Consider the following 26,678-nt stretch of genomic DNA (forward strand, 5'->3'; position numbering starts at 1 on the left):
AAATTGGATGAACAGGACTGGACTGGGACCAGAACTGGGACTAACCGGTAAAACCCGGTTTTCAACACGTTACCCCTCCCGGTAACCCTACTTAACGAAATCAGACCGGTAACGAAACGAAACTAGACCGGTAACGGACCGGGATAAAACGGTACTGGAACCGTCACCTCCCGGTTCCATTGCCAGACTTAGTGTAGGGGTGGTAGGGGATGAGTGAGGTAAAAAAAAAATTAAAAATTAAAAATATTTTTCAAAAATAATTTTAATTTTTTTTTGTTTGTTTGGGGATAGGGCTATTGCGGGATGGTTTGGGAGTACGAGTAAAACGATATTTGAAATTTAAAAAATAAAGAAATTGAAAATTTTAAATTTTTTTGAATCGGAGGGTTGGATACGAGGTACGGGTACGGAGTACGGATTAGGGTAAGAAAAACAATATTGTAATTTAAATATGAAGTAGAATTTTGTAAAATATTTTCCTTAATTTTTGAAGAAAAGTCATTTTTGGAGGAAAATAAGTTGATTTTCCAAATCATTTAAGCCAATCAAACATGGGAACATTTTCGAGAAAATGCACCCTTAAATCTATCTAAAAAAATATGAGAGGATATAGTTATTGCATCTCCCCGAGTTCCTCCTATATTGTCGCAGTTAATTTTTCTTTTTCAGTTTCAATTTTTTTTAATGAACTACATTGTAAGGATCGTTATGTCTTCTATGGTTTGGTTTGGGTTGATGTTGAAACTCTCACGCTTCATAAGATTCCTGATATCTACAAAACCATGTGATTGTATATTATGTATTCTAAAGCATAGACTTCATCAAAAGTCTTTATTTCCTAGGTAGTGTTTTGTCCAAGAAGCAGAAGACTCAAGTTCATTGACTATTTTTGTTAATATCAATAATGTTAGTTGTTGCATTCCTCTTGCGGATTTTATCTGCGATAGGAGGGATGATGATGGTGGTACCACAGACAGAGTTGGAAGGTAATCAAGAAGACAAAACTAGACGAAATGAAAAAATAGTCGAAAAGGCAGCTCAAATACATGTAGTTGTAGCAAGTCTATCAATAACAGTTACCTTCACAACTGGTTTCACTTTCCCAGGAGGCTTTGAGAGCGATACTGAGAGCCCTAATAAAGGGATGGCGATTCTATTAAAAAGAACATCATTCTGTGCATTTGTTATTCAGATGCCATCACCTTTCTGTGCTCCTCAGGTGTTGTATTCACCTACTTTGCTATGGCAGCAAATGCAGTATCATCAGTGACGTAGTCAACAATTATTATCCAACTGTTTTGCAGCTTCTAGTGATGTCAGCATTTGTAATTGCATTTGCAATTGGTATGCAAGTTACTTTAGCACATTCAGTTGGTCTAGCCATTGCTATATGTGTCATTGGCTGCATCTCTTTCGTTATGTTTTGCTCGGTTATGCTTCTTCTTTGTGGAAATAGGCCTAGAGAAAGAACTTGACCAAACCCTATTATCTAAACAAAAGTTAGAAACGTGTATCCATTGCGTGACAAGAAGATTTCATTGTTCTAAAGATGCATCAATGTGTTTTATGAAATCATTACATGGAGAAGAAAATGATAGGCTATGATATAGTGTACCTCTTTGCCATCTTCACATTTGATGAAGTGCCTGCATAAATGTACTTATGTAGGGCATAACTTGTGCCTAATGAATTTTTTAGGGTAAAGGTTTGTCTTGCGAATTAGATGATGTTGAACTTATGTCCTAGAGCATACATTCTCTAAAAAGGTTTGCCTAGTGAAATTAAGTCATTTTACTTATAGGTACTTTGGACAAACAAATTTTCATCAAATGAGCAATATGGGAAAAAATAATTAAAGACCATCCCAAAATAGCGGCAGTCCCTGGAAAAATTTGTAAAGTAGAAACAACTCCGTATACAAGTTCTATAGAAAGTTTAAGATCAGAAGGCCCAATATTCTTTATGGAATGGAACTCATAAGATACAATTGATCATAGTTGGAAATTGTATGCAACATATCTTTATTGAACATAAGTTAATCAGAAGAATATCAAATACATTGCTAGTTGCATCTTTAGAATGATGAAATCTTATTGTCACACAATGGATCTGTTCAGATTATCTCTAGGCCTTTTTTTAGGAAGAAGAATCATAAATCAGATCAGATAGAAAGAGATGCCGTCGATAATGCATACAGTAACGACAAGACCAACTGAATGTGCTAAAGTAGGATACATACCAGTTGCAAATGCAACTAGAGCTGTGGTCATCACCAGAAGATGCAAAATAGCATGCATGAGAATATATTTGATATCATGTCTTCTTCTTCATCTCTCTCATCCATTATCGACTGATATAATGTCCCAAATTCCTCCATGTCTACAGATCCGTTTCTGTTTATATCTATTTGATCGATCATTTGCACCAATTATTTCAGGAATGTTAATATCACTATAACAAAAGAAGAATTTAGCGGCAATAATGAAATTGCGGCTAAATAGTATTTTAAAGCCAACATTTACCGCAATTAACCTTAAGCCACTAAAAAGTAACCCTTAATATCACTTTCCTTTTCTCTTTTATCCTCAAATACCCAAAAACCCTATTCAGTCAAATTTATTTCATTCTCAAATTCCCAAAATACCCGATCTCTTTCTCCATTCCATCTGAAGCACTGAATTGATTTGAAGCTTCCTTCCATGGCCACGATGGATTTGATCTGAAACACAAATCAATTTTTATTTCTTTTTGCTCGATCTGAAGCATGCAACAAGAGGTAATCTCTATTTCTCTTTCTTTCTGCTTGATCTCTCATCCTCGTTGGTAAGCACACAACTAGATAAACCTGGGTTTGATTCAATTAACTTCGTATAACTTTGAAGAAAACATAGCTGGAGAAACCTGTGCATATTTAGCAGATTCTGTTTTCTTCTATATTTAGCTTGAGAAAACGATGTGAAATTCTCTATCTCAGGATCGAGGTAAATATAAACTGTTATTTGACACTTATTCTTGAATAGTTCACTCTAGAACCCTAACTGAGTTCTATAATTTCCAGAGAAGAGAGAAGATTGTTATTAATTGAGAAAATGTATATCTGATGTTACAATTGGGAGTTCTGTTACTTATACAAGAACTGACCGAAGTGGTGATGTGTCTTGCTGGGGAGATTGTTTTCACATTGATTGATTTATACATATCATGTGATTTACATCCCCATTGTCATTTCCTCCATGTATAGGTAGTTTTTCAGTCTTTTAGGGTGTGTTTGGTATGAAGGAAAATGTTTTCCTGGAAAACAAGTTGATTTTTGATTTATTTTCTCATGTTTGGTTGGTGACTAGAAAATATTTTTTTGAAAATAAAAAATTGAAATTAGAAATATCTTTTAAAAACAACTTTTAATACTTTTTTGGGAGGGGGTGGTGGTAGGGGGTGGGTGTAGGGGTGAGGGTGAGGGTGAGGTAAAAAAATTGAATTTAAAAACAAGCTTTAATTTTTTTTTGGGGGGGGGGCTGGTTTGAGGGTAGGGAGAAAATAAATTATTTTTTTCAACAAAAAAATAATTGTAATTTAAAGTTGGAAGAGAGTTTTGAAAAATGTTTTCTTTAAGTTTTGAAGGGAAGTCATTTTCTTTAAATTTGAGGAAAATGAGTTGATTTGGAAAACATTTTGGAAAACATTTTCCAAAAACACACCCTTAATGATTAGTTTTCTCTAGGTAGTTTTATTTTTCAGATGACTACCATAACTAAACAATTGAATCATTACAAATATCACACAATAACTCATCACTCAACAACTTTTCTCTATTTCACCACCATGAAAATGACCTAATGATGAAAGTTCACTCTTACTTATCAAGAGAGTTTGAAAAAAATTTCAATAGAGTACCTTAACATGTCGAATTGGAGACCTTGGTGTTACAGTATTAGACTCACACCGACCAAGTAATGCCCTTAAAGACAACCGAGTTTTATACCTGGGATAGAAAGGTGAAGTATCTGGTGGCGCAAATCCCTATCCAAACAAATAGGAACAGGCAACTACTTGATGCAAGTCTATTTTTCTACGTAGGGGCATGGGAAAACCAAATAAACCGACGAAGCCTTTCAACATGTCATGTAATCCAAGTGCTAGAATAATAATTTGATGAACAACAAGCAATATAGCTCTTAAAGTCCAAACATATATGTGTAGGCTTCTGTACAATACAAAATAGTTCAGAGCAAACATGTTAACGAAAAACAAAATAAGACCACTCCTTTACAGAAAATGGCTTCTAATGATTTATCTTAGAACACCATTACCTGCCTATAGGAAAGAGCATATCCCTTCAAGAATATATAACTTTTTTATTTATTTATTGACGGAACATGAAGTTGCTTTGTCCTGATCCTCTCAAATCTTTATCCCTTTTCAACTATCAAAGCAGAGTGAATATATAACCAGTGCAATTTGCTAATCATGCTTAAGTATTTATGTGATAACCCACTAGCCAAACAATATGTCTCATACTCATTCTATAACTCTTGCAGTTCAGATTTTTTTTGAACAAAAGTCATTTGCATTAGCCCTACCATTCTAGAAGAGAGCACAAATCATCAAAATATACTTCCCTCTTCAACACCTCTCAACATAGGCTAACACATTTAAGATAATATAACATGCAAGACAATCTTAACACAGTCCAAAAAAAAAAGACCACCATGATTGTTATGAGATTGAGAAGAAAGAAAACAAGTGAGTGGAGTAAGCCCTTTGTTTTAATTTACTCTGAACCAAACAAAAAAGAAAGCATATGATCACCAAAATGTAGATCTGAAGTATTTATCAGAGGCGGGGGTAGAGCTGAACCAACATCTAGTTTGGGTTCTTGTTTCATCCTCAACACTCTTTCACTCCTTAGAGAAGCTATTGGTTCCTGATGTTGAGATTCTTGAGAAGGGGTGGCTACTTCTACATTTGTATATTTTGGGGCTTGATCTTTTCTTATTCTCCCTCTCTTCCCCATTTTCTATCTTCAACACTGTTTTCTTCAAAGATGAAATGTTTTTCTCTCTCTGTGCCACTCAACAAGAAGCTTCTGAGCTTGGAAAAATGATACTACAGAGTGCAGGCATTCTATATGAATAATGGGTATCGATTTCGTACAAAACAGTATGAAGAGTTCATGCAGACCCAAAATTGTGGGGTTCTGGTTGTCTCGATGATAGAGAGCTATGCAAGTACTAGTGATAGTGCTCCGAAATCAGCAAATATTACATATTATGGCAGATTGAATGATATTGTTGAGTTGAACTACTACGAAAAATTTAAAGTCATCTTATTTAAATGTGATTAGGTTGATGTAACTCAAGGTCAAGAGTTATGAAAGACGACTTAGGTTTCACGCTTGTGAACTCCTCACATCTAATACATTCAGATGACCGGGTAAGTATTGAGCCATTTGTTTTTGCTGGACAAGCTCAGAAAGTGATATTTGTTCAAGTTCCTGAAGATCATGAATGGTTTGTCCCAAGGTCAATTAAACTGCGATACATTTTTGATATGGGAGAAGAAAATAGTATACGATTTGACTCATCAATGCAGTGTGATACAACTGATTTAACTATCTTGGAAATATTGACAACAATGATTGGGTAAGAGGTGGAGTTGATGGTATAGAAATTGTTATGGACTGAAATTTCAAATTCCTCCTACAGAAGGTGAGTGCATATTAACTATTTTGAAGCTGCTGCAATTTATTTATTTTTCCAGCCAAGTTTCTGTTACTTGTCTCACGCTTACGCTATTTATTTTTGTGATTGTTTTAATGTGCTATCTGAAGGTTGCTTTTGATAATATTGTAGTGAACTCTGGAAATCTCCCTTCTTTTCCACTATCAAGGATATACTGAAAAACTCCCTCCTTTTGCATATGTTATAGGCCATGTTTCTGGGAGGAAGCACATTGGGATTATGTCAGGTATGTCTTTCTCCAAATCTATTTCCTCGTTATTCTGAATTTTGAAGCTATTGCCTTAGCTATGTTACATCGTAGTCCTTCTAGGTAACACTAGGTGACTTAGTGCCAATAGTAGTAGAATAATTTGGAAGATGAAATTGCAGACATTTATAGCCTACTCATACTGATATTCTGCTTATACAAAATATAAAATGTTGATATTCTGCTTATACATCGAGCTTTACATGTTTGAGTTACTATATTTGGACAAGATGGTAAAGCCTTCCTTATTTTCTTGCATAATTGATTTATTTGACGCTGTTGTTCCAACCAAATTGGACAAGTTGGCATAGACTTCCTTCAGGTCTGGGCATTTATTTGGATCCTCATTCAAGCATTTTACTGCTAAGTCTATGATGTTATTAGCAAGCTCATCATTATCTTGCAGAATTGATTTTATCCACTATTGATCTTTTTTCCTCCTTGGAGCTGCTTCAGAATCCCGGTGGATTGCCATTTTCTTAAATTTTAGTCACCTAGTCTTAGTAAGATTTGTAATTATCATATCAATTTTTTGTCATCTAGCCATCTGCCGCTATATGTGTACAATGTCATACTCATTCAAAAGGTGAGCTTGTCAAGGAATGATACACTGATCCAGAAAGCTGTAACATTTTACATTAGGGAAAAAAACAGTGGCTTAATTGCCTTATTTTCTCCATTATTGAACACATTTTTTCTATTTTGATAATTCATAGTTTGTTTAACCGCTATGAGATAAGAAAGTGAATGTATTAGGATTGTTTGTTTTTATTTTAAGTGAATGACATTGTTTTGAGTTTGGTAATTCTTCTTTATTACCTTTGAACTTATTTCTCTTGTAAATTTTATTTTTGATGTTATAAAAGAGGGTTAAATATGTGAATTAAGGTGAATTTATGATCAGTTTTAAGGCGTTACAATAATTGAGTGACAATTATTATCTTTGTCGGCAATAGCAAAAGCCACAAATATGCTTGTTTCTAAGGTGGATTTAATGGCAATAGTAAATGCCGCTAAAAGTAATTACTTTTAGTGGCAATAATAAGGGTCTTTACCGGCATTCAACATAAATGTCACTAAAGGCTTTAGCGACATTGGATTCAATGACATTTAATCAAATGCCGGTAAATGTATTTGTGGCGATACATATTGCCGCTAAAAGGAAAATCAATTGCTAGGTTGACTGTGGATGATAGTTATACATACGCGAGTAGTCAAGACTGAGAAATTGTACAGATTCCATTCGATGCGCCAAAGGTCTCTTTTGGTGTAGCGTTTTATATAGTTTTAATATTTATTTTTGGTATTCACTCACTCAAACATAGTGAAATACACTCACTTTGCCACATTAGTATTTAAAGAGGTAATAATTTTAAAATAATAACACATTAATGAAGATTTAAGGTGTATAAGCTCATCTACAATGGCTCTCTTGTTTTCGACGGGAACTGGGGAAGTAGCACTCTTGTTAAGATCGTGTCCGTCTTTTGAGCTGAAGAAGTCTTCACCAAGTTGACTCCATGGCTTTTGTGAGACCTGTAAATGCTTGATATGGGTTCCCTCAAGCTCAAGAGGTCTTGACATATATAGCTCAGCAGTGGCGGAGAAGCTCCATCAACGTCATCGTTCGCTTGAGAAGATGAAGATGATTCGTTGCCATTTCTAGGTCCTTCATTTCCAAATTGAGTTGTTTTTTGTTCCCTTTTGTTCTTTTCTTGTTTGGCTTTGTTATTTGTTGGACTCAGGTCACTTTTGGGCCTGAGTTATGTTGATTTTTATTAGGAAAATTTTACACAAAATTCCATAGTGTTAAGAGTCAATTACGTCTTATCACTAGTCTTTTTCAAATTTAAAAAATCTTTTAAATTTGGTGGAATCCGGATACATCCCCAAACGTTCTCAATACATCATATCTTGGTTTTGAATACATCGCTCAATATTTCGATATATTACGTCTCGATTTCAGATACATTACTCAACGTCCCGATACATCATGTATGTTCTGATATACTGTGCATAGTAATGTATCCGATCGATACATCGCATAAAATGATGTATCCGACCGATACATCATGCAAAGTGTTGTGTATGAGAATAAGAGAGAGTAATGATTTTTGTAATTTTTTCAAATGGTAAGGAATTTTAGAGAATATGGTAAAATAAGTTGTGTATTTAGGTAATTTTTCCTATTATTATAAATAAAATTGGGCTTGCCTGGTTAAGCATAAAAAAAAATAATAATTCAATTTTAAATAGTTCGGGGTAGGACCCCCATGAAATAAAAGTATGTACATTAGGATCAAATTGATAATAGGTTGGGGGCTCATTTGACTATTTATTCAATAATAAACTCAAATTAGTTATTGTATTAAAGAAGGCAGTAAAAAATCAATGAGAAAATGATCAAATATACTCCTCTATCGATTTTATTTTATTAAAAATTTTAAAAACAAATTTAAAATGATTTTTTTCACTTCCGTTAAACGAAAAGTGTAAATCTGGGTCATTCATGTAACTGTAAGGGTATATGTGAAACTTTTACAACAAAGATATATGAGCTCTTCATATTGCTTTATATTTATATTTACCCCTGTAATCTAAGAAAATGGTTATAGTTGTCCTACTTTTTTAATATTTTGCCCCTGCCATCTAACTTTAGACACATATTTTCTCTTGAACCGTTAATGTCATGCTTCCACTTTTATCATCATATGTGGCGCTTACGCGACATGTCTACATGGATATAATTAATTAAATGAGGTTAACTAAAGCTCTTCTTTTAATTCTTTTAAGAAAATAACCAAATCTCAGTTTGATCGGTTCAAATCGCAGAAGAAATATGACAAATTGTAGAAGAGAGCCAAACTCTCACCATGACATAAAGAAAATCCATTCCAATGAATTTCACAATCCAAAATAATCTCTCTTACATGAACATAAGTATTCTTGACTTTAAATTAATTTTTGGGTTAGTTCAATTTGTTGAGTTCTAATTGCATTTTTGCATCCATGATCTTCAGTTTATCTTTTTTTATTTTTTTTGTCAGAATTTTCAAAATTTTAAAATAAATTCTTCTCGTAGTCTTCTTTTTAAAATTAAGCCAAGGAGATTAACACATAACATATGACAGGTAAAAGGAGCAAAAAGGTGTTCATCCAGCATCTGAAGAATGAGAAAACGAAATAAAGTCTTATTTAATTTGAAGAAGAGGATTAATTTTTGTTGTTGTTGAAGCTAAATATTTATACATTGGCAGATTGACGATTTATCTTGGAAGATTTGATTGAAAAGAGAAATTATTTCTACGTAGCCAGAGGAGAAAAAAGTTTACCATGGTTAATCTCAATTAATTAAAAATCTATACTTGGAGGAAATAGAGAGATTAAGCATGAGAGGATAGCCTCCTCCTAAAATAAGTACTGGACGTTTGGGTTTTATGGGTTAAATGGGTGGGTATAATAGTGGTTTGAGCATAATAATAAATTAGGAGAAAATTTTAAATGAAATTAACATATATATATATATATATATATATATACACACACACACGTAGGCGCCACATTGTTAGAACAAAAATATTCAAGAAACTAATTTGAAGAATAAAAATAGAGTGAACTTATGAAATTCCAACTATATATTAATTTGCATAAGATCTGAATTTATACAAGGAAAAACCTAACCATTTCCTATCTAGTAGCCACTTACAAAGTGGGTGTTAAAACTAAATAAGAACATGTGCCACTAACAACCATAAAAGGGGCCACTAACAGCCATTAAAGGGGCCACTAACTTCAAAAAGTTGAGCAACTAAAGTTGACTAAGTCTAGCTAGAATATAGAAAGCACTAAACTGAAATAAGTAAAGAATAGTAAAAATAATAAGCTGGAAAAAATGCCAATTGTCTAACACTCCTCCTTGGCATTTTTGTGGCAAACACCAATTCGTTGCCTCAGATCTTTAAACTTTTCCTTTGGCAATGACTTAGTGAAAATGTCAACTAGCTGGTTCTCAAATGAACAATGAACAAGCAACACTTCATTAGATTGTTGGACTTCTGTAATAAAATGAAACTTGATCTTGATATGCTTAGTTCGACCAGGAAACATTGGATTTTTTTGAGATTGAAACTGCTGAACTGTTGTCACACATGATCTTGGTAGCTTCTGTTTGTTCATGGCCCAAGTCCTTCAACATCTTCCTTAGCCAGATAGCTTGATTCACAGCAGATGCAGCAGCTATGTACTCAGCTTCTACTGTTGATTGAGCTATAGTTTCTTGTTTCCTAGAGCTCCAACTAAAGCAACTTGTCCCCATACAAAAAAGATATCCAGAGGTGCTTCTGGAATCATCAACTCCGCCACCCCAATCATTATTAGAGTACCCGATTAGGTTCATAGTTACTTCAGCAGATGTTGGGAAAAAAATTTCAAACTTGCTGGTTCCTTTAATATACCTTAACACTCTTTTAGCCGCTGTGAAGTGTGTGTCTCTAGGCGAATGCATGAACCTAGAGAGCAAACTTACAACAAATAAAATGTCAGGTCTGCTTGCGGTTAGATATAAAAGACTACCAATTAAGCTTCTATACATACTATCATCCACTTTTTCGGAATCCTCATCCTTGCCAAGCTTCACACCAGTAGAGATTGGAGTACTCATAGGTTTGCACTCTTGCATTTTGAACCTGTTTAGAATATCCGAAATGTATTTCTGCTGGCATATGAAAATTCCATCACTGGACTGCAACACTTCCATGCCAAGAAAGTACTTTATGACTCCAAGATCAGTCATTTCAAAGATTTTCTCCATTTCATCCTTGAACCTTTGGATTAGGTCAATTTTGCTTCCTATCACAAATATGTCATCCACATAAATTGAGATAATTAAGGACTCACATGCAGTGACTTTCACATACAGAGTAGCTTTACTTTGACTTCTACTAAAGCCAAGTTGGATGAGATGATTGTCCATCCTCTCATACCATGCCCTTGTGGCTTGTTTTAGGCCATACAAGGCCTTCGTTAAGAGATAAACTTGATCCTCTTTTCCAGGAATTGAGAAACCACCAGGTTGCTCTACATAGATCTCTTCATCAAGCAAACCATTCAAAAAAGCCGATTTGACATCAAGTTGATGAATCTGCCAGGAACTATGAGATGCAAATGCAAGAATAAGCTTGATTGTGTCATACCTTGTTGCTACAGGATCAAATGTTTCCTGGTAATCCACACCATATCGTTGTGCGTATCCCTTTACCACCAATCTTGCCTTATGTTTGCAAATTGTTCCATCAGGATTGAGTTTTGTCTTGAAAATCCATTTTACACCAATCACCTTGCCATTTCTAGGTCTGTTAACAAGCTTCCAGGTTCCATTCTTCTTGATCATGTCTAGTTCAGCTTGCATAGCTCTCCTCCATGCCTGAGAGTCTTGTGCTTCAGCATAGCTTGTTGGTTCAGAGGTAACCAAGTTACACCGCTGATAGACATCTTTTAAGGATCGAGTTCCCCTCACTGGTACATCATCCATTAGTTCATCTTCTAAAAGTTGAGGCTGCTCTTTTGAAAAAAAATCAGAATAAGAGGTCTTCTGATTTTTCCAATCCCAACCAGCTTCTTCATCAAAATTCACTTCTCGACTGAGAATTAATTTTTCTGATTTCAAAAAGAAAATCCTGTAACCTTTGGATGAACTACTGCCCATAAATATGCCTTTATGAGCCTTGTTGTCCAGCTTAATCCTCTTTGTTTCTGGAACTCGATAATAACATATACACCCAAAGATTCTGAGATGGTGTACTGATGGTTTGTTCCCACACCAAGATTCATATGGAGTCATGTCCTGCAAGGCCTTAGTAGGCAATCTGTTAAGCAAATATACAGAGGTATTGACTGCCTCCACCTAAAAATGATTTGGGATCTTTCTTTTGAGCAAAAGACATCTGGCCATCTCCATTACTGTCATGTTCTTTCTTTCAGACACACTATTTTGTTGTGGAGTGTATGATAATGTCAATTGGCGTTCAATACCTATGCTATTACAAAACTCCACAAACTGAGAAGAAGTATATTCTCCTCCATTGTCAGACCTTAAAGCCTTAATACTAAGATTACATTGATTTTCTACTAAAGCTTTAAATTGTTTAAAAACATCAAAGACTTCACTCTTCAGTCTAATGAAATAAACCCAACACATTCTGGTGCAATCATTAATAAAGAGGAGAAAGTATTTGTTACCACTCAATGAATCTGATTTCATTGGGCCGCAAACATCCGTATGAATGAGCTGAAGTTTTTGGCTAGCTCTCTATACTTGATTTGCTTGAAATGGCAATGTTGTTTGCTTTCCCTGTTGGCAAGTTTCACAAACTTGAGCATTAGAAAGAAATTCAGGCATATTTTCCACTAGCTCCTTCTTTTTCATCTCTGCGATGCTTCTCAGATTGAAGTGACCAAACCTTTTGTGCCATAGGTTTGTACATGTTTGTGAAGTAATAGTGTAAGCCTGCTTAGTTATTTTCTCCCAATCAACTGAAAACGTTATGTTGTTCATCTTGACATAAAATAATTCTACTCCAGAAGGGTCAGAAACAACACATTCACGATTCTTAAAATGCAAAGAATAATTATTTTCAAGCATTTGTCCAACACTCAACAAATTTTGACTCATATCAGGTGTGTACAAAACATCAGGAATAGTTTTGATACCTGATATTGTTGAGATAGACACTGTACCTCTGCCTTTGACTTCTACTGTCTCACCGTTTCCCACTTTTACTTTAGATTTGTATGTATCATCGAGGAATTTGATCATTTCAGCATTATTGCACAAGTGATGTGTGCAACCACTATCAAGAAGCCATGAATCAGAGGATTCATTGATTTAAAAGTATGAAACTGTAGAGAGTTGCTCCTCATGTGCATCTACAACTTCTGCTACTTGTGCTTGCAAAGCACCAGAGGCCTTTGCTCTTGATTTGCAGACCTTGGATATGTGCCCCGTCTGCTTACAGTTGCCGCATATAGCATCGACCTTCCACTAACAAAATTTCTCCAGATTCATGTTTATTCTATTTGATGTGCTTAATCTTTCTTTTACTATTTCTAAATCTTCTTCTATGTTAATTTCATTTTAACTATAGTCATTCTTGTCTATGACTGTGACTATTCTTTCAAAAGGATTTTCTATTTTTATTTTATTTATTTTATTTTTTGCTGTTATTTTATGTTTTGTTGTTAAAACATATAAGTTTTTACAACTAGTTGTAAATATTTTACTTCTCGGGGCTAGTTCTATTCCTGACATTTTCCAATATAATACTAATGATTTATCTATATTTCTGTTATTTATTGCTACTGAGTAGTTAACACTTATTATAAATTTAAATTTTTGGTATATGAGGTTACCTTATACCGCACTTATTATACTTTTTTTTATGGGTTGTATAATTCTATCATCTGCTAAGTATATTTCTATGGGTGTATCTATTCCTTCTCTAAAACATGTTTTTATTAGTATTTCTGTTCCTCCTAAATGTACATATTTAATTGGATTTTTAGCCTTAATATCTTGTATTTCTTTATTTATTATTCGTTTATTTATTATTGGTATTTTGGCATTTCCTTTAGTGTATTTGCAATCTATGATATGTTTTATTTGACTTACTACATAATATTTTTCTTTTTGTCGTTTAAACCAGTTTCTTATGGTTGGTATTTCGAATATTTTTGCTACGCTTAGGTCTAATTCTTTTCCTTTTATTTGTTCAAATATACTATTATCAAATATTATTTTCTGTTCTAAAGATTCTTCGTCTTGATGTTCTTCTTTATTTATTATTTGTATATCTTTTTCAATCATTTGTTATATTATAGAATTCATTATATTACAAGAGAATTAGTGACGGAAGATGAAATAATAACTATTGAGCAATCATGCCGTGAACTACCAAAAGCATTAATGTATACCGAAGAAACTACAGAAAAGGAAATAATCATTGGAGGAGTACCAATAGTGATAAAATTTAAAATATATCAAGGAAATGAAAATATCATTTTAGGAATAAAATGGTTAGAACAAGCAAAACCATATAATCTAGAAGACAAACAGTTAACAATAAATTATGAAAATAAAAGAGTAATAATAAAAAGAACCTTAGTATGAAAATATACATACTTGCAAAGATAATAATAGAGGGCTATTACAACAGATATTATACACCAATGATAGATACGGGAGCAGAAGCTAATATATGTAAATACAATTGTTTATCAAAAGATAAATGGGAAAAATTAAAAACACCGATAGTAGTAACATGATTTAATAACGAGGGAAGCATGATCACATATAAGGCAAAAAAATATAAAAATACAAATATAGGATAAAATATTAACTATAGAGGAAATATATAACTTTGTATTGACTACAAAAGATATGCTATTAGGGATGTCATTTTTAGAAAAATTATACCCACATATAATAACAAAAACACACAAAAATGGATAAAAGGAAGTGAAAAAATTACACAAAAATTAGAAAATATAAAGGAAGAAGATCCTAAAAAAGAATTAATTATATTCTCTATAGATAAAGTAAAAATAATTCAGGATAAGTTAGAATTATTATATAGTGAGGATCCTCTACAAGGATGGAAGAAACATAAAACAAAAATAAAAATTGAGTTAATTGATAATAATAGTATAATAACCCAAAAACCATTAAAGTATAATTTTAATGATTTAACCGAATTTAAGATACATATAGATGAATTAGTAGAAAAAGGATATATACAAGAAAGCTATAGTAAACACACAAGCCCGACATTTATCGTAAATAAACATAGTGAACAAAAAAGAGGAAAAAGCAGAATGGTTATTGATTATAGAAATTTAAATGCAAAAACCAAAACATATAATTATCCGATACCAAATAAAATACTAAAGATAAGACAAATACAAGGATATAGTTATTTTAGTAAATTTGATTGTAAATCATGATTTTATCACTTAAAACTAGAAGAAGAATCTAAAAAACTAACAACATTCACTGTACCACAAAGATTTTATGAACGAAATGTATTACCATTTGGATATAAAAACGCACTAGGTAGATATCAACACTTTATGGACAATTACTTTAAACAAATAGAAAATTGTGTAGTGTACGTTGATGCTATATTATTATATTCCAAAACACAAGATGAACATATAAGATTATTAGAAAAATTTATACACATCATAGAATATTCAGGTATAAGTCTAAGTAAAAAGAAAGTAGATATAATGAAAAATCAAATAGAATTCTTAGGAATACAAATTGATAAAAACAGAATAAAAATGCAAACACACATAGTACAAAAAATAATTAACTCAAATGAACAACTAGACACAAAAAAGAAATTACAATTATTCTTAGGACTAGTAAATCAAGTAAGAGAATACATACCAAAATTAGCAGAGAATTTAAAACCATTACAACAAAAATTAAAGAAAGATATAGAATATCAGTTTGATAAAAAAGACCAAATACAAATACAAAAGGTAAAATTATTATGTAAAAACTTAACTAAACTATATTTTCCGGATGAAAACAAAAAATTTACTTATATAGTAGAATCAGATGCGAGTGAAAAAAGTTATGGAGGAATATTAAATACAAATATGATGGCAATACGATAGAACATCATTGTAGGTATTATTCAGGAACATTTAATAATACAGAAATAAAATGGGAAATAAATAGAAAAGAATTATATTCAGTGTATAAGTGTTTATTATCATTTGAACCATATATTGTATATAACAAATTTATTATAAGAACAGATAATACACAAGTAAAATGGTGGCTAACAAGAAAAATACAAGATTCGGTAACAACAAAAGAAATAAGGAGATTGGTATTAAATATATTAAATTTTACATTTACAATTGAAGTAATAAAAACTGATAAGAATGTTAATGCAGATTACCTATCATGACAAAGCTACTCAGACTGAGACTGAGGAAGAAGATACAATCGAAAAGATAATCAAAGCTATTACTACACTTTGCACAAAAGTAGATAGTATGGACAACGAGATACAAGAGCTAAAGACTAAAGAAGATAATCTGAAGTCATAGCTAGTCAGCAGCATGACTATAAAAATGCGGACCTACGTCGATCGGAAGACGGAAAAAACCCAGAGCTAAAAGGAGACGATAAGAAACTCCTTAAAACCCATAATGTTTGTTTAAATACAGCTGCAGGTACAAGTAAACAAGTTAGCGATAAACAACATAAAAATGTGAACTTAAACCAGCTATTCGCAAAACCATTTACCCAAAGGACACCTAGACATATGTCCATAGAACCACAAACATCTACATATGCAGATAGTGTGCAAAACCAAAATGAGAAAAAGACATATAACTACATCACACGAACATATATCGAAAATATACACAAAATCCAAACTTATTTAAACCGCAACCCCATATCAACTACAAAAGAACCAAACCAAGATTATTTGACACAAAAGTTACAAGGATATAACAAGTTAATTGCACGGCCAAAAACTAACGCTAATTTAGTAAGAACATGTTACAACTACGAACTGTTAAATACCGTATACACATACGACGGAGAAGAAGTTAGTGGAATACCGGAGCTACACAAAGCATTCGTCACATACAAAAGAGTTACAAAAGGAAATTTATTTTATATAAAATTCTATACAGCACCAGCGGAGATATTATACGAGGAAATAAAATCTCCAATACAGGTTATCAAGATAGGACTGACTAAAGATATGATTATACCCGAGGACATCGGACAACAAGAAGAGATATGCAAAATAGAGATACCAAGTTTTTATGCCAACAAAAGAATAATTGGTATATCAACTATCATACAGGAGCTAGCAAATAATTATTTAAATGGAAACGCTATATGGAGCTACTATGCAAGAGATCAACTAATGATTTATTCCAATTCAAGGGAGCTAAGGAAAGCAGATATGGATGAAGTCCAAAGATGGATTTAATTATCATTACTTAAGCCAAAAGAACAACCTACGATACGAGCACTAAAAGCAGGCTTTATTTCGGCAGAGCTATTATGTAATGACCCTAAAGGTCATTTTTGGAAATTTTCATAAAATGACCGTTTTACCCCTCCCGATAGTTGCCCCGAGTCCTAATTGTTGTATTTTCGAAGTTGGTTTGAAGGAAAATTGATGAAAAGTTGAGTTTTTGGAAAATTGAGTTTTTAAGAGTTAAAGTTTGGTTAAAAGTGCTATTTCGAGTCATTTGGAGTTTCGAGACTCGAATCGGATTTCCGTCGATTCCAACAGTTTTAGAATGTCGAAACGGGTCTATGAGAATTTATGAAGTTGAATTTGGAGTTAAAACGAAGATTTGAGGTCCTAAGTTGCAAAAATTGTGAAATTTTGATCAAGAGTTTACTTTGGTCAACAAATGAGGTTCCTGTGCTCGAAATGGAATTCCGAGGGTACCGTTGGATTCAGGGGGTGATTCTAAGTCTAGAATGAGTCTTGGTTGAATTTTTAGAGGCCCCGAGTGCGTTTCGAGTTTTTGAGCCTAAAGTTAGTTTATTGACGCCTTATCGGATACCGGGTCAAGGAGACCTCGAATTCAAATTCCGACGATTTCATTGAGTCCGAAATGTCATTTTCAAGCTAGTAGCATATTTGGTTTGTGTTCGGGAGGTGCCAAATGAGTTTTGGGTGAGCTTTTAAGCTTCTTGGATGCTTTGACACTATTTCAGCAAATTGTGGCAGCTAAAGGGTTCATTATTAGTTTTAAAGGTCGAAAAAATATTCCGAAGGTTTTGAAATTTTGAGCATGAATTATAGGACTTATCTGCAAATTTTGGTGCATTTTCGCTAACCCGAGATTGGACTTTTATCGCAAATAAGAAATAATTGTTTACCGAGTAGAAATGATATTTGACTGGGCAAACGAGCATGAAATTGAGCTCCGATTGAACGAGCAGGTCCATATCATTATTTAAGACATTTACAAAAAATAATCGGGTCATTTCACTATCGTATGAGGAAATTACGGCATTTTTAGTGAAAGATTAACTGTTGTTTTTCTGGTGCATAACAACCATGTACTGTTATAAAAATCTCATACTGTGTTCATTTGGTATTTTGAGCATATCGGGAGTTCTAGAGATCGGAATGGAGTGATTCTTACGGGTTTCTTCTTGAATTAACATGTGGGTTAGTATTCAATCTTCAATTCGACATTTTCTCATAATTTCTTTATCTGATTTTTTTCCCTATCCGTAAATCTCTTGGGAAAAATTGGGGTTTTATCGATTTGGACTCCCTTTTTGATGAAAAAGGTATATTTACGATCCTTATGTTATGGGTAAACTGATTTTAACATAAAATTATTGATTCATCGATTATTTTCATCATATTAACCGCGTACAATTTGGACTTTCCCGGTAAAGTTAAAGTTTGATAAATTGAGAATTTCAAGGTCGATCTTAACTCTGTTTTTGATGAAATTTCATATTTGAACTTATCTAAGCATGGGTAAGATGTTTTTCAAGAGATATTTCATTTTCGAGTCGGGGTTTCGGATCCGAATATTTTAGGCTTCTTCAAGAACGTGGATTTTCCTTCAAATTGAGTTTGTGAATTGATTTCAACTCCTTTTTCAAATTGGTTTTCACCGTTAGCTTTCAAATACTTTAAGGATCATTTTAGATAAAAAATTTCCAGATTTGGGTATCGTTTTCCGGTATGAGACTTTTGGACCGTTTTGCCCTTTTTCCCTAAATTTCTTGATTTTGGTGTCATTGGACTCGAATTGTGATTGTGAATAATTGTTTGAGTAGATTATCGTCATCCGGATTATACTCGGAAAGGAAAGGCTCAAGTCAAGTAACTTTTGGAGTTCGTTTTAAGGCAAGTGGCTTCCAAACTTTGTAAAACTCTTAGACTACGCATGACTACTTTCCTAATTGTGTTGGAGAGTAATGGGAATTGAGGATGGGTTTTATTTGTTGATTGAAATTGTTGTAAATGAAAAATGGGTAATAAAACGAGCTAAATGTGTTATATGTGACTTGAATTTGTTGAATAAATCATGTGATAACTGATATTAAGGGGATAGAAGAGCATGAGTAGGCTATGATTGATACAGACATTGATGTTGAGACAGGTGATGTGTAATACTATGATGTGGCCGTGATATGGTTATGATTGAGACAGGTGATGTGTAATACTATGATGTGGTCGTGATATGGTTGTGATTGAGACATGTGCATATTCATTATTCATCCCATGTGTGAACTATCTGTTGCATGAGTTCTGAGACACTGATATGAGGATGGATGGATATGAGACACAGTTGAGACTAGCTCCGGCTAGAGATATATGAGATGGACTAGCTCCGGCTAGCGATTTGGATGCCGATGGGATCTGGTTCCAACGGTGATCCATGGTCCATGTGTGGCCCCATGGGTTCTAATTTGAGTATTCAGCGCGGACTGATTACGTCAACAGATGTGTATCGTAGGACAGACATGCATCACGACTACATGACATCATTATTGCATTTTGCATCGCATTTGTCTTATCTTTGTCTGTGATGTGTGGATTGTATCGGTTTACCCTTCTTATGTGGAATTTGATCTACTTGCTCTTATTTGTTGATCTGAGGTTGATGAGAATATACTGTTGGTTCTGGCTGTTGAATATGATCTGTTTAGTATAGGTTGGTTGGTTTGCTGCTTGATTGAAGTTTCGGTGGTTCGGTTGGGTTTGAAAGGAGTTGTTTGTAGCTGCTAGTTTTGCTTAGTTTAGAGTTACTTGCGAGTACCTGTGGTTTTTGGTACTCACCCTTGCTTCTACACAATTGTGTAGGTTGACAGCTCTCTCTCAGATTCAGCTTAGTAGTTTTCTTTAGCAGATTGAGCTTCGGGACATACTCGAGAGGTAGCGGTTCATTCCAGACGTGCCCTTGAGTTATCTTTACTTTCAGTTTTGTTCTATTCGAGAACTATACTCTGAGACTTGTATATTTTTATTCAAATTCTGTATTTAGAGGTTTGTACATGTGACAACCAAATTCTGGGTAGTGTTGAGTCTTAATTAAAGTCTCCCGCTTATTTATTATCTTTTATTCTCGTATTTCTACTTCTCTATCATTGTGGTTGGGTTAGTTTGATGTGTCCGGTGGGAAATGGACACGTGCCATCACATTCGAATTTGGGGTGTGACATATTAACCAGATATTGCAAGCTAATTGGTCACAAATATCCTGACCACATATGTTCAAAATGCAACGGAGAAGATAACATAATTCCAGATGTCAATTTAGAGTAAAAGAAGACGATGAAGATAAGAAGTAGACAGACAAGATAAGATAGAGACGGAAGAAGATAAGAAGAAGACGAAAAAGTAAAATAGACACGTGTGCAAAGAAAGTCATAAAGGGGAAGATAAAGAGATAAGAAGAGGAGAAAAAAGAGATACATTTGGTCGAAAAAACAAAAAACAAATAGTAAAGTATATAGTAGTTGGACTCAAGAGTCATAAAGTAAGATATGTAAAAAGCCATAAAGTGTATGACACATTATTGTCTTTATTAGAGTAGATGTACATTATTGTCTTTACTATTAATTAGAGTAGGTGTATGATGTGAGGCTAAAAATACATATTTTTAATCATTATTTGCCTCATATTTATTATTTATATTTGTCCTTTTTGAGCATTAATTTTATAAATTGTGCTAAATAGTGTATTTTATTTGTAGGAGTAAATTGACGTAAAGTTGAAGAAGTTTGGAGCTAAAACGAATTAAAGATGGAAGGTTGAAGAAGGAAATCAAGTAGACAGCTTAATGGATTAAATTTATTAAAATAATATATTTCTATATATGGTGCAAAGAAGAACTTTCCAATTCAATTTGAATTTGGCTCACTGCTGCCACGTGCCTATAGCTAACCGTCCCTCTGCCGCCAAAAATTTGAAGAAATCCAGCGAGCAATTGAAAACCCAATTTAATTGGGTTTTGTTTTCCTAATTTGTCTTGAACTTTATTATTTTATTTAGGGTTTCTATGTCTATAAATAGGGCATGAAAAATTATTCTTTAGGAAGCCAAGAACCAAGATACAAGACATAATATAAATTTTCTTCTAGCTTAGGAACTTTGGAAGAGCCGCCGTGGAAGCCGGAGAATTGTGGTTTATTCTTTCTTCTCCTTTATTATTTATTTGTATTCGTGATTAATAAAAGATAGTTTAGCTATTGTTCTTAACTTTTTATGATTAACACAAGCATATTTATTTTAATAAATTTTGATTGTGTTTTAGAGATAATGAGTAGCTAACTTTCATAACTAGGGTTGTGGGAACCATGAGCGATTAACAAAGTATGAATAGTAAATAAGCAATTCTTGACTAGTATTTTGCATGCATTGATAATTCTTTCGTTTAGAAGTCTTTTTAACGGTGACCAACGTTAGAACTCGCATTGTTACTACTTGCCGGACCAAGGAGGTAATTAACAAGAAAAGAATTATCAACATAGATTTAGTATGATACTATCTAATAGGCTAGTGTCGATTGGTGCGAAGTAATAACTAAGCCAAACATCGATTATGATGTCTAATATGAGGTAAATGTAAGGGTTAGTAAATTATACACACGTAGCCAGACCAAAGTGCGGAATGAAATTCTCTAGATGCCGGACCAAGGATTTAGAGATACCTAACTTATCACTTTGCATATAATACACTAGAAAATGATTACTATTATTAGGATTACTGCGTTATGAGCTTATGGGGAACACATTCCTAGCTACTTTTAATAATCTGAATATAAATAAATACTTAGTTCAAAGCTATCTTTTTATTGTTTTTATTTTATTTATTTCAATTTAAATCCCCCATTTTTATAACGACTATCGAGTTAAATATTTACTATTGACAATATTCTTCCATATTCTCTGTGGGATCGACCCCAACTCATAGTTGGGTAAATATATTGCATACGATCGTTTATATTTCTTTTCAAGAAGTATATTTGAACGTTATAAAAAATGGCGCCGCTGCCGGGGAATATGGCTTAGAAATTGTCTTTAGTATTTATTTTGACTTGTAGTCCTTTTTTGTTTCTTAGGATTAGTTTAAAATTATTATTATTATTTTTTAATTATTATTATCATATTTCTTTTACTCTTCTTGAGATGTCATCTGAAAAAATATGTAGTGAAAAGTGTTCTTGGAATTCTTGCCCTTCTGATTTTATGGGTTCGTATAAGTTAGTTTTTTTTTATCAACTAGATGAATTGTATGGGGACATGGAAGATTTGTTAATACTTTGCTATAAATCAATATGTAAGCGCAATTCTGAATATAAATTTGAATTTGATCTCTATTATTTAGATATTGAGTTGAGTGCAAAGATTAAATCCTATGAAACCCAACAATTTAGTAATAATATGTGTGAGGAAGAAAAAATACTTATAAGTCAACTTGAAGAGCTAAGAGTGGAGGGGCAATTGCTTGATTATACTGTTATTGTTATTGTCACTGTTGAGAAGAGTGCACTAGAGTTATGTAATGAAGTAGATAATATTATTTTTAAAAACTCTAGTATGTGTAAATATGAGGATGTAAAAAATAATGCAATTCATAAGGTAGGGCGCATTGGACCTCATTCCAATCATTTTTCTACATTATGTTTAGATGATGAGAAATTAATCGAGCCATCTGAGCCTATAGAAGAGTGTATGGAGGAGGAACAATGTGTCTATATTCTTGAATTTATTGTTCCAAAATCGGAGAATTACATTCCTCACTTAGGATCCAAGAAGTGCATAACGCAATATCTATTGCTTGGGACCTTTATTTTTATACCACCACCTCTTGACCGTAATAGAAAAATTGATTCAAAATTGGGGGTGCAATTCATATCTTCAAAGTGGAAGGAAAAATAGTAATATTGATGGTGTCGTGCCGCGACGTTAAATTAAGCGCTTATTGGGAGGCAACCCAATTATTAGTGTAACTTCTTATTTTATTTTATTTTTATTTTATTAGTATCACTTTTTTTTTCTTTTCTTGTTTTTTTTGCAGATTAGGGGAAGTTTGAGTATCCAAAAAAAAAAAAAAAAAAAAAAAAAACAAAAAAAAGAGGGAGCATGTTTGAGCTTAAGTGTGGGGTGACGACCTTGATGAAAATTAAGAGAACATGCTACTAGCTAGGCCTAAAGGCCTCAGGGAGTTTTCCTAACCCTTGTTTTAAATTTTATCTAATGCTTTGGGGACATAGCATATTTTTAAGTGTGGGGTGGAAGAATGAATTCCTAGTTTTTACCGTTTTATTGAGTCTTTTTTTTTAGGATGGGTTCCTTGGCTTTTGTTTTCGGTTCTTTTCCTGAGGATAGTCCCTTTGAACCGAGTGTTTTTTATTTTTTTTAGGAATAAATTTTATTTTTAAATTTTATTTTATTTTATTTTATTTTTTAAAAATTATTTTTGGAGAGAAAAGAAAAGACCCTTTTGAGTTATGTGATACTTACTATTTGGGCCTAATTTTTGAGTAGTACTTTCTTGTGAATGCTTGATTAAACAAAAATGCAGACTCTTTGACATCTAAGCTCATGGTTGTGACTTTGTATATAGCTTATTTTATTTTGTAGTTTGTTATGATCCTGTCTCTCTTAGAAGTGGAATTGATCCATCTTGATTGATACTTGTGCCATGTGTGGTGAGACTTTGTTTATTCCATGTTTTGCATCTTAGTCTAGAACTTGCCCTGCATGTTATTGAAACGAAATAAAAAGTGTTGCTTTGTTTAGGAGATGATAATAGGCTTTCATTGATTTGTCTAGTAAATTTTTGCCTTTTCAGATATTTTATCACTTGTTAGCCCTTTTGAGCCTGTAGCCTTTTATTGGTAGCCATATTTTGCCCTTGACTATTTTGTTGAATCCCTAGTTTTTGAATCTTGCTTCCTTGAGCATTATAGCATAAACTTATTCTAATTATCAATTTTGAGAAAAATGGATGGTTGAGTGAAAAGGTAATCAATGATAGCTACAAAGTTCTTAAAAGTCCTCTTTGAAAGAATGTGATATGAAAAAAAATATGTGAAAAAAAAAAAAAAAGTTACCTTGATGATGACCCTGGTCTTTCCAAGGACATTGTGCACCTTAACGCATGTAAAATACGTAAGTTGAGGGTGGCTATTATGAAGGAAAACTTAAAAAAAAAAGAAAAAAAGAAAAAGGATTGAAACATTTTTGAGATTATGAGAATTACTTGTGAAATAATTGTTGAAGAGAGGGCTGAAAATAAAGAGAAGAAAATAATGGGTTATGAAGTCTAAATTGCAAAGTGCTTAAGGAAGTGTAAGTCACTATTATATAGTTTTCCTACCCATCCCCTAGCCTACATTACAATCCATTAAAGTCCTATTTGATTCTATTCAAGCATGTTTAATTAGTGGAGATGTACATAATGGGCAAGCATATGGTTCTTTGTGCATGCATATGAATTTTCTTCGTGAGTGTGAGAGTGTTCTTTGATGCCAAGTCCTTAATTTATATTCAATCTTTTGATTTGAGTGTGTAGACTATTTCTTCTTGTGAGGGCACTTATTTCATGATAGATAGGTGATTTTATTAACTTTCTTTGATGAGAGTAGGTGAGCAAACTTAAATTTGATGAGTTCAAAGTCCTTTTTTGAGGTTAGGAGGTTAGAAGTTTGTTGTTTATTTGGATGTCTTGCATAATGATTGAGAAGTCTACTTGATGTTTTGAAATTGGTATATGGCCTAATTGTTTGTATTAACCAAAGTGATGACATTGCTAGTATGATTTTTTTTTGAGATAAGTTTTAATGTTTGCTCGAGGACGAACAAAAGTTTAAGTGTGGGGTGTTGATGTGAGGCTAAAAATACATATTTTTAATCATTATTTGCCTCATATTTATTATTTATATTTGTCCTTTTTGAGCATTAATTTTATAAATTGTGCTAAATAGTGTATTTTATTTGTAGGAGTAAATTGACGTAAAGTTGAAGAAGTTTGGAGCTAAAACGATTAAAGATGGAAGGTTGAAGAAGGAAATCAAGCAGACAGCTTAATGGATTAAATTTATTAAAATAATATATTTCTATATATGGTGCAAAGAAGGACTTTCCAATTCAATTTGAATTTGGCTCACTGCTGCCACGTGCCTATAGCTAACCGTCCCTCTGCCGCCAACAATTTGAAGAAATCCAGCGAGCAATTGAAAACCCAATTTAATTGGGTTTTGTTTTCCTAATTTGTCTTGAACTTTATTATTTTATTTAGGGTTTCTATGTCTATAAATAGGGCATGAAAAATTATTCTTTAGGAAGCCAAGACCCAAGATACAAGACATAATATAAATTTTCTTCTAGCTTAGGAACTTTGGAAGAGCCGCCGTGGAGGCCGGAGAATTGTGGTTTATTCTTTCTTCTCCTTTATTATTTATTTGTATTCGTGATTAATAAAAGATAGTTTAGCTATTGTTCTTAACTTTTTATGATTAACACAAGCATATTTATTTTAATAAATTTTGATTGTGTTTTTGAGATAATGAGTAGCTAACTTTCATAACTAGGGTTGTGAGAACCATGAGCGATTAACAAAGTATGAATAGTAAATAAGCAATTCTTGACTAGTATTTTGCATGCATTGATAATTCTTTCGTTTAGAAGTCTTTTTAACGGTGACCAACGTTAGAACTCGCCTTGTTACTACTTGCCGGACCAAGGAGGTAATTAACAAGAAAAGAATTATCAATATAGATTTAGTATGATACTATCTAATAGGCTAGTGTCGATTGGTGCGAAGTAATAACTAAGCCAAACATCGATTATGATGTCTAATATGAGGTAAAAGTAAGGGTTAGTAAATTATACACACGTAGCCGGACCAAGGTGCGGGGTGAAATTCTCTAGATGCCGGACCAAGGATTTAGATGGTAGTGTGGTAGCTGAGTATTTTATTTTAAAGATTTTATTATAATATTCTTTTGCTAAGTGTCTTAATTTTGATATCTCTTTAATATTATTTTTTGGTAGTGCTAAATTCATGGTAATATGTAATAATATTTATTGTAATATTTTTCCGATATTTGTTTTAATCTGAATATTTCTTTAATATTATTTATGATATATTCTAGATATAACATATCTTGGGTGTTTTGGTACATATATAAATTTTCCGCCATTAATTGTTCTAATAATTTTATTTCTTCCATAACTCCTATCCAATATTGTAAATATTCGTAATTCATTTTAATCTGAATTTATTTCTAGATCGTACCATTCTATTCTTTCATTATCTAAATATAGATCTTGTAAATCTATTTCATACCATTCTTGATTTAATATATCTTCTGATTCGTAATCATTAAATATTTTTTTCCATATTATTCTTCTTAATTCAATTATTTCTATTCCGTTAAGTATATATAAGATTAAAGTTTCATAGTTTTTTATCATTTTATCATTCACGTATGTAGTCATGTTCTTTATTATGCAGGTTTTTTATTTCAAATTATTCCTTCCTATCATATTCATAATTGATTAAATTCATATTAGATCATTATTAACTAGATTATCTTTATCATGTTTTCCTGTCACTACTAGCATCATACTTTAGCGGATACTTCCTTCTTATCAGCGCCTC

The 26,678-nt window shown here is 32.8% G+C and overlaps 1 protein-coding gene across 1 annotated transcript; it reads left to right on the top strand.

Annotated features, from left to right (window-relative positions):
• Positions 1-904: 904 nt before the first annotated feature.
• LOC125821588 (uncharacterized) lies at positions 905-1,475 on the top strand. The gene is made up of 2 exons (XM_049501010.1): positions 905-1,219; positions 1,305-1,475. The coding sequence occupies exons 1-2, from the start codon at positions 905-907 to the stop codon at positions 1,473-1,475; spliced, it is 486 nt and encodes a 161-aa protein (XP_049356967.1).
• The last annotated feature ends 25,203 nt before the right edge of the window (positions 1,476-26,678 follow it).

Source organism: Solanum verrucosum, unplaced genomic scaffold, assembly GCF_900185275.1.
Source record: "Solanum verrucosum unplaced genomic scaffold, falcon-dt-bn FXZP01000305.1, whole genome shotgun sequence".
NCBI classification, from domain to species: domain Eukaryota; kingdom Viridiplantae; phylum Streptophyta; class Magnoliopsida; order Solanales; family Solanaceae; genus Solanum; species Solanum verrucosum.

Excerpts from the sequence above, each read along its gene's own strand:
- LOC125821588 (XM_049501010.1), top strand. The coding sequence starts at position 905 with ATGTTAGTTGTTGCATTCCTCTTGCGGATTTTATCTGCGATAGGAGGG. Across the intron at positions 1,220-1,304 it reads CACCTTTCTGTGCTCCTCAG|CTTCTAGTGATGTCAGCATT; the intron begins GTGTTGTATTCA and ends ACTGTTTTGCAG.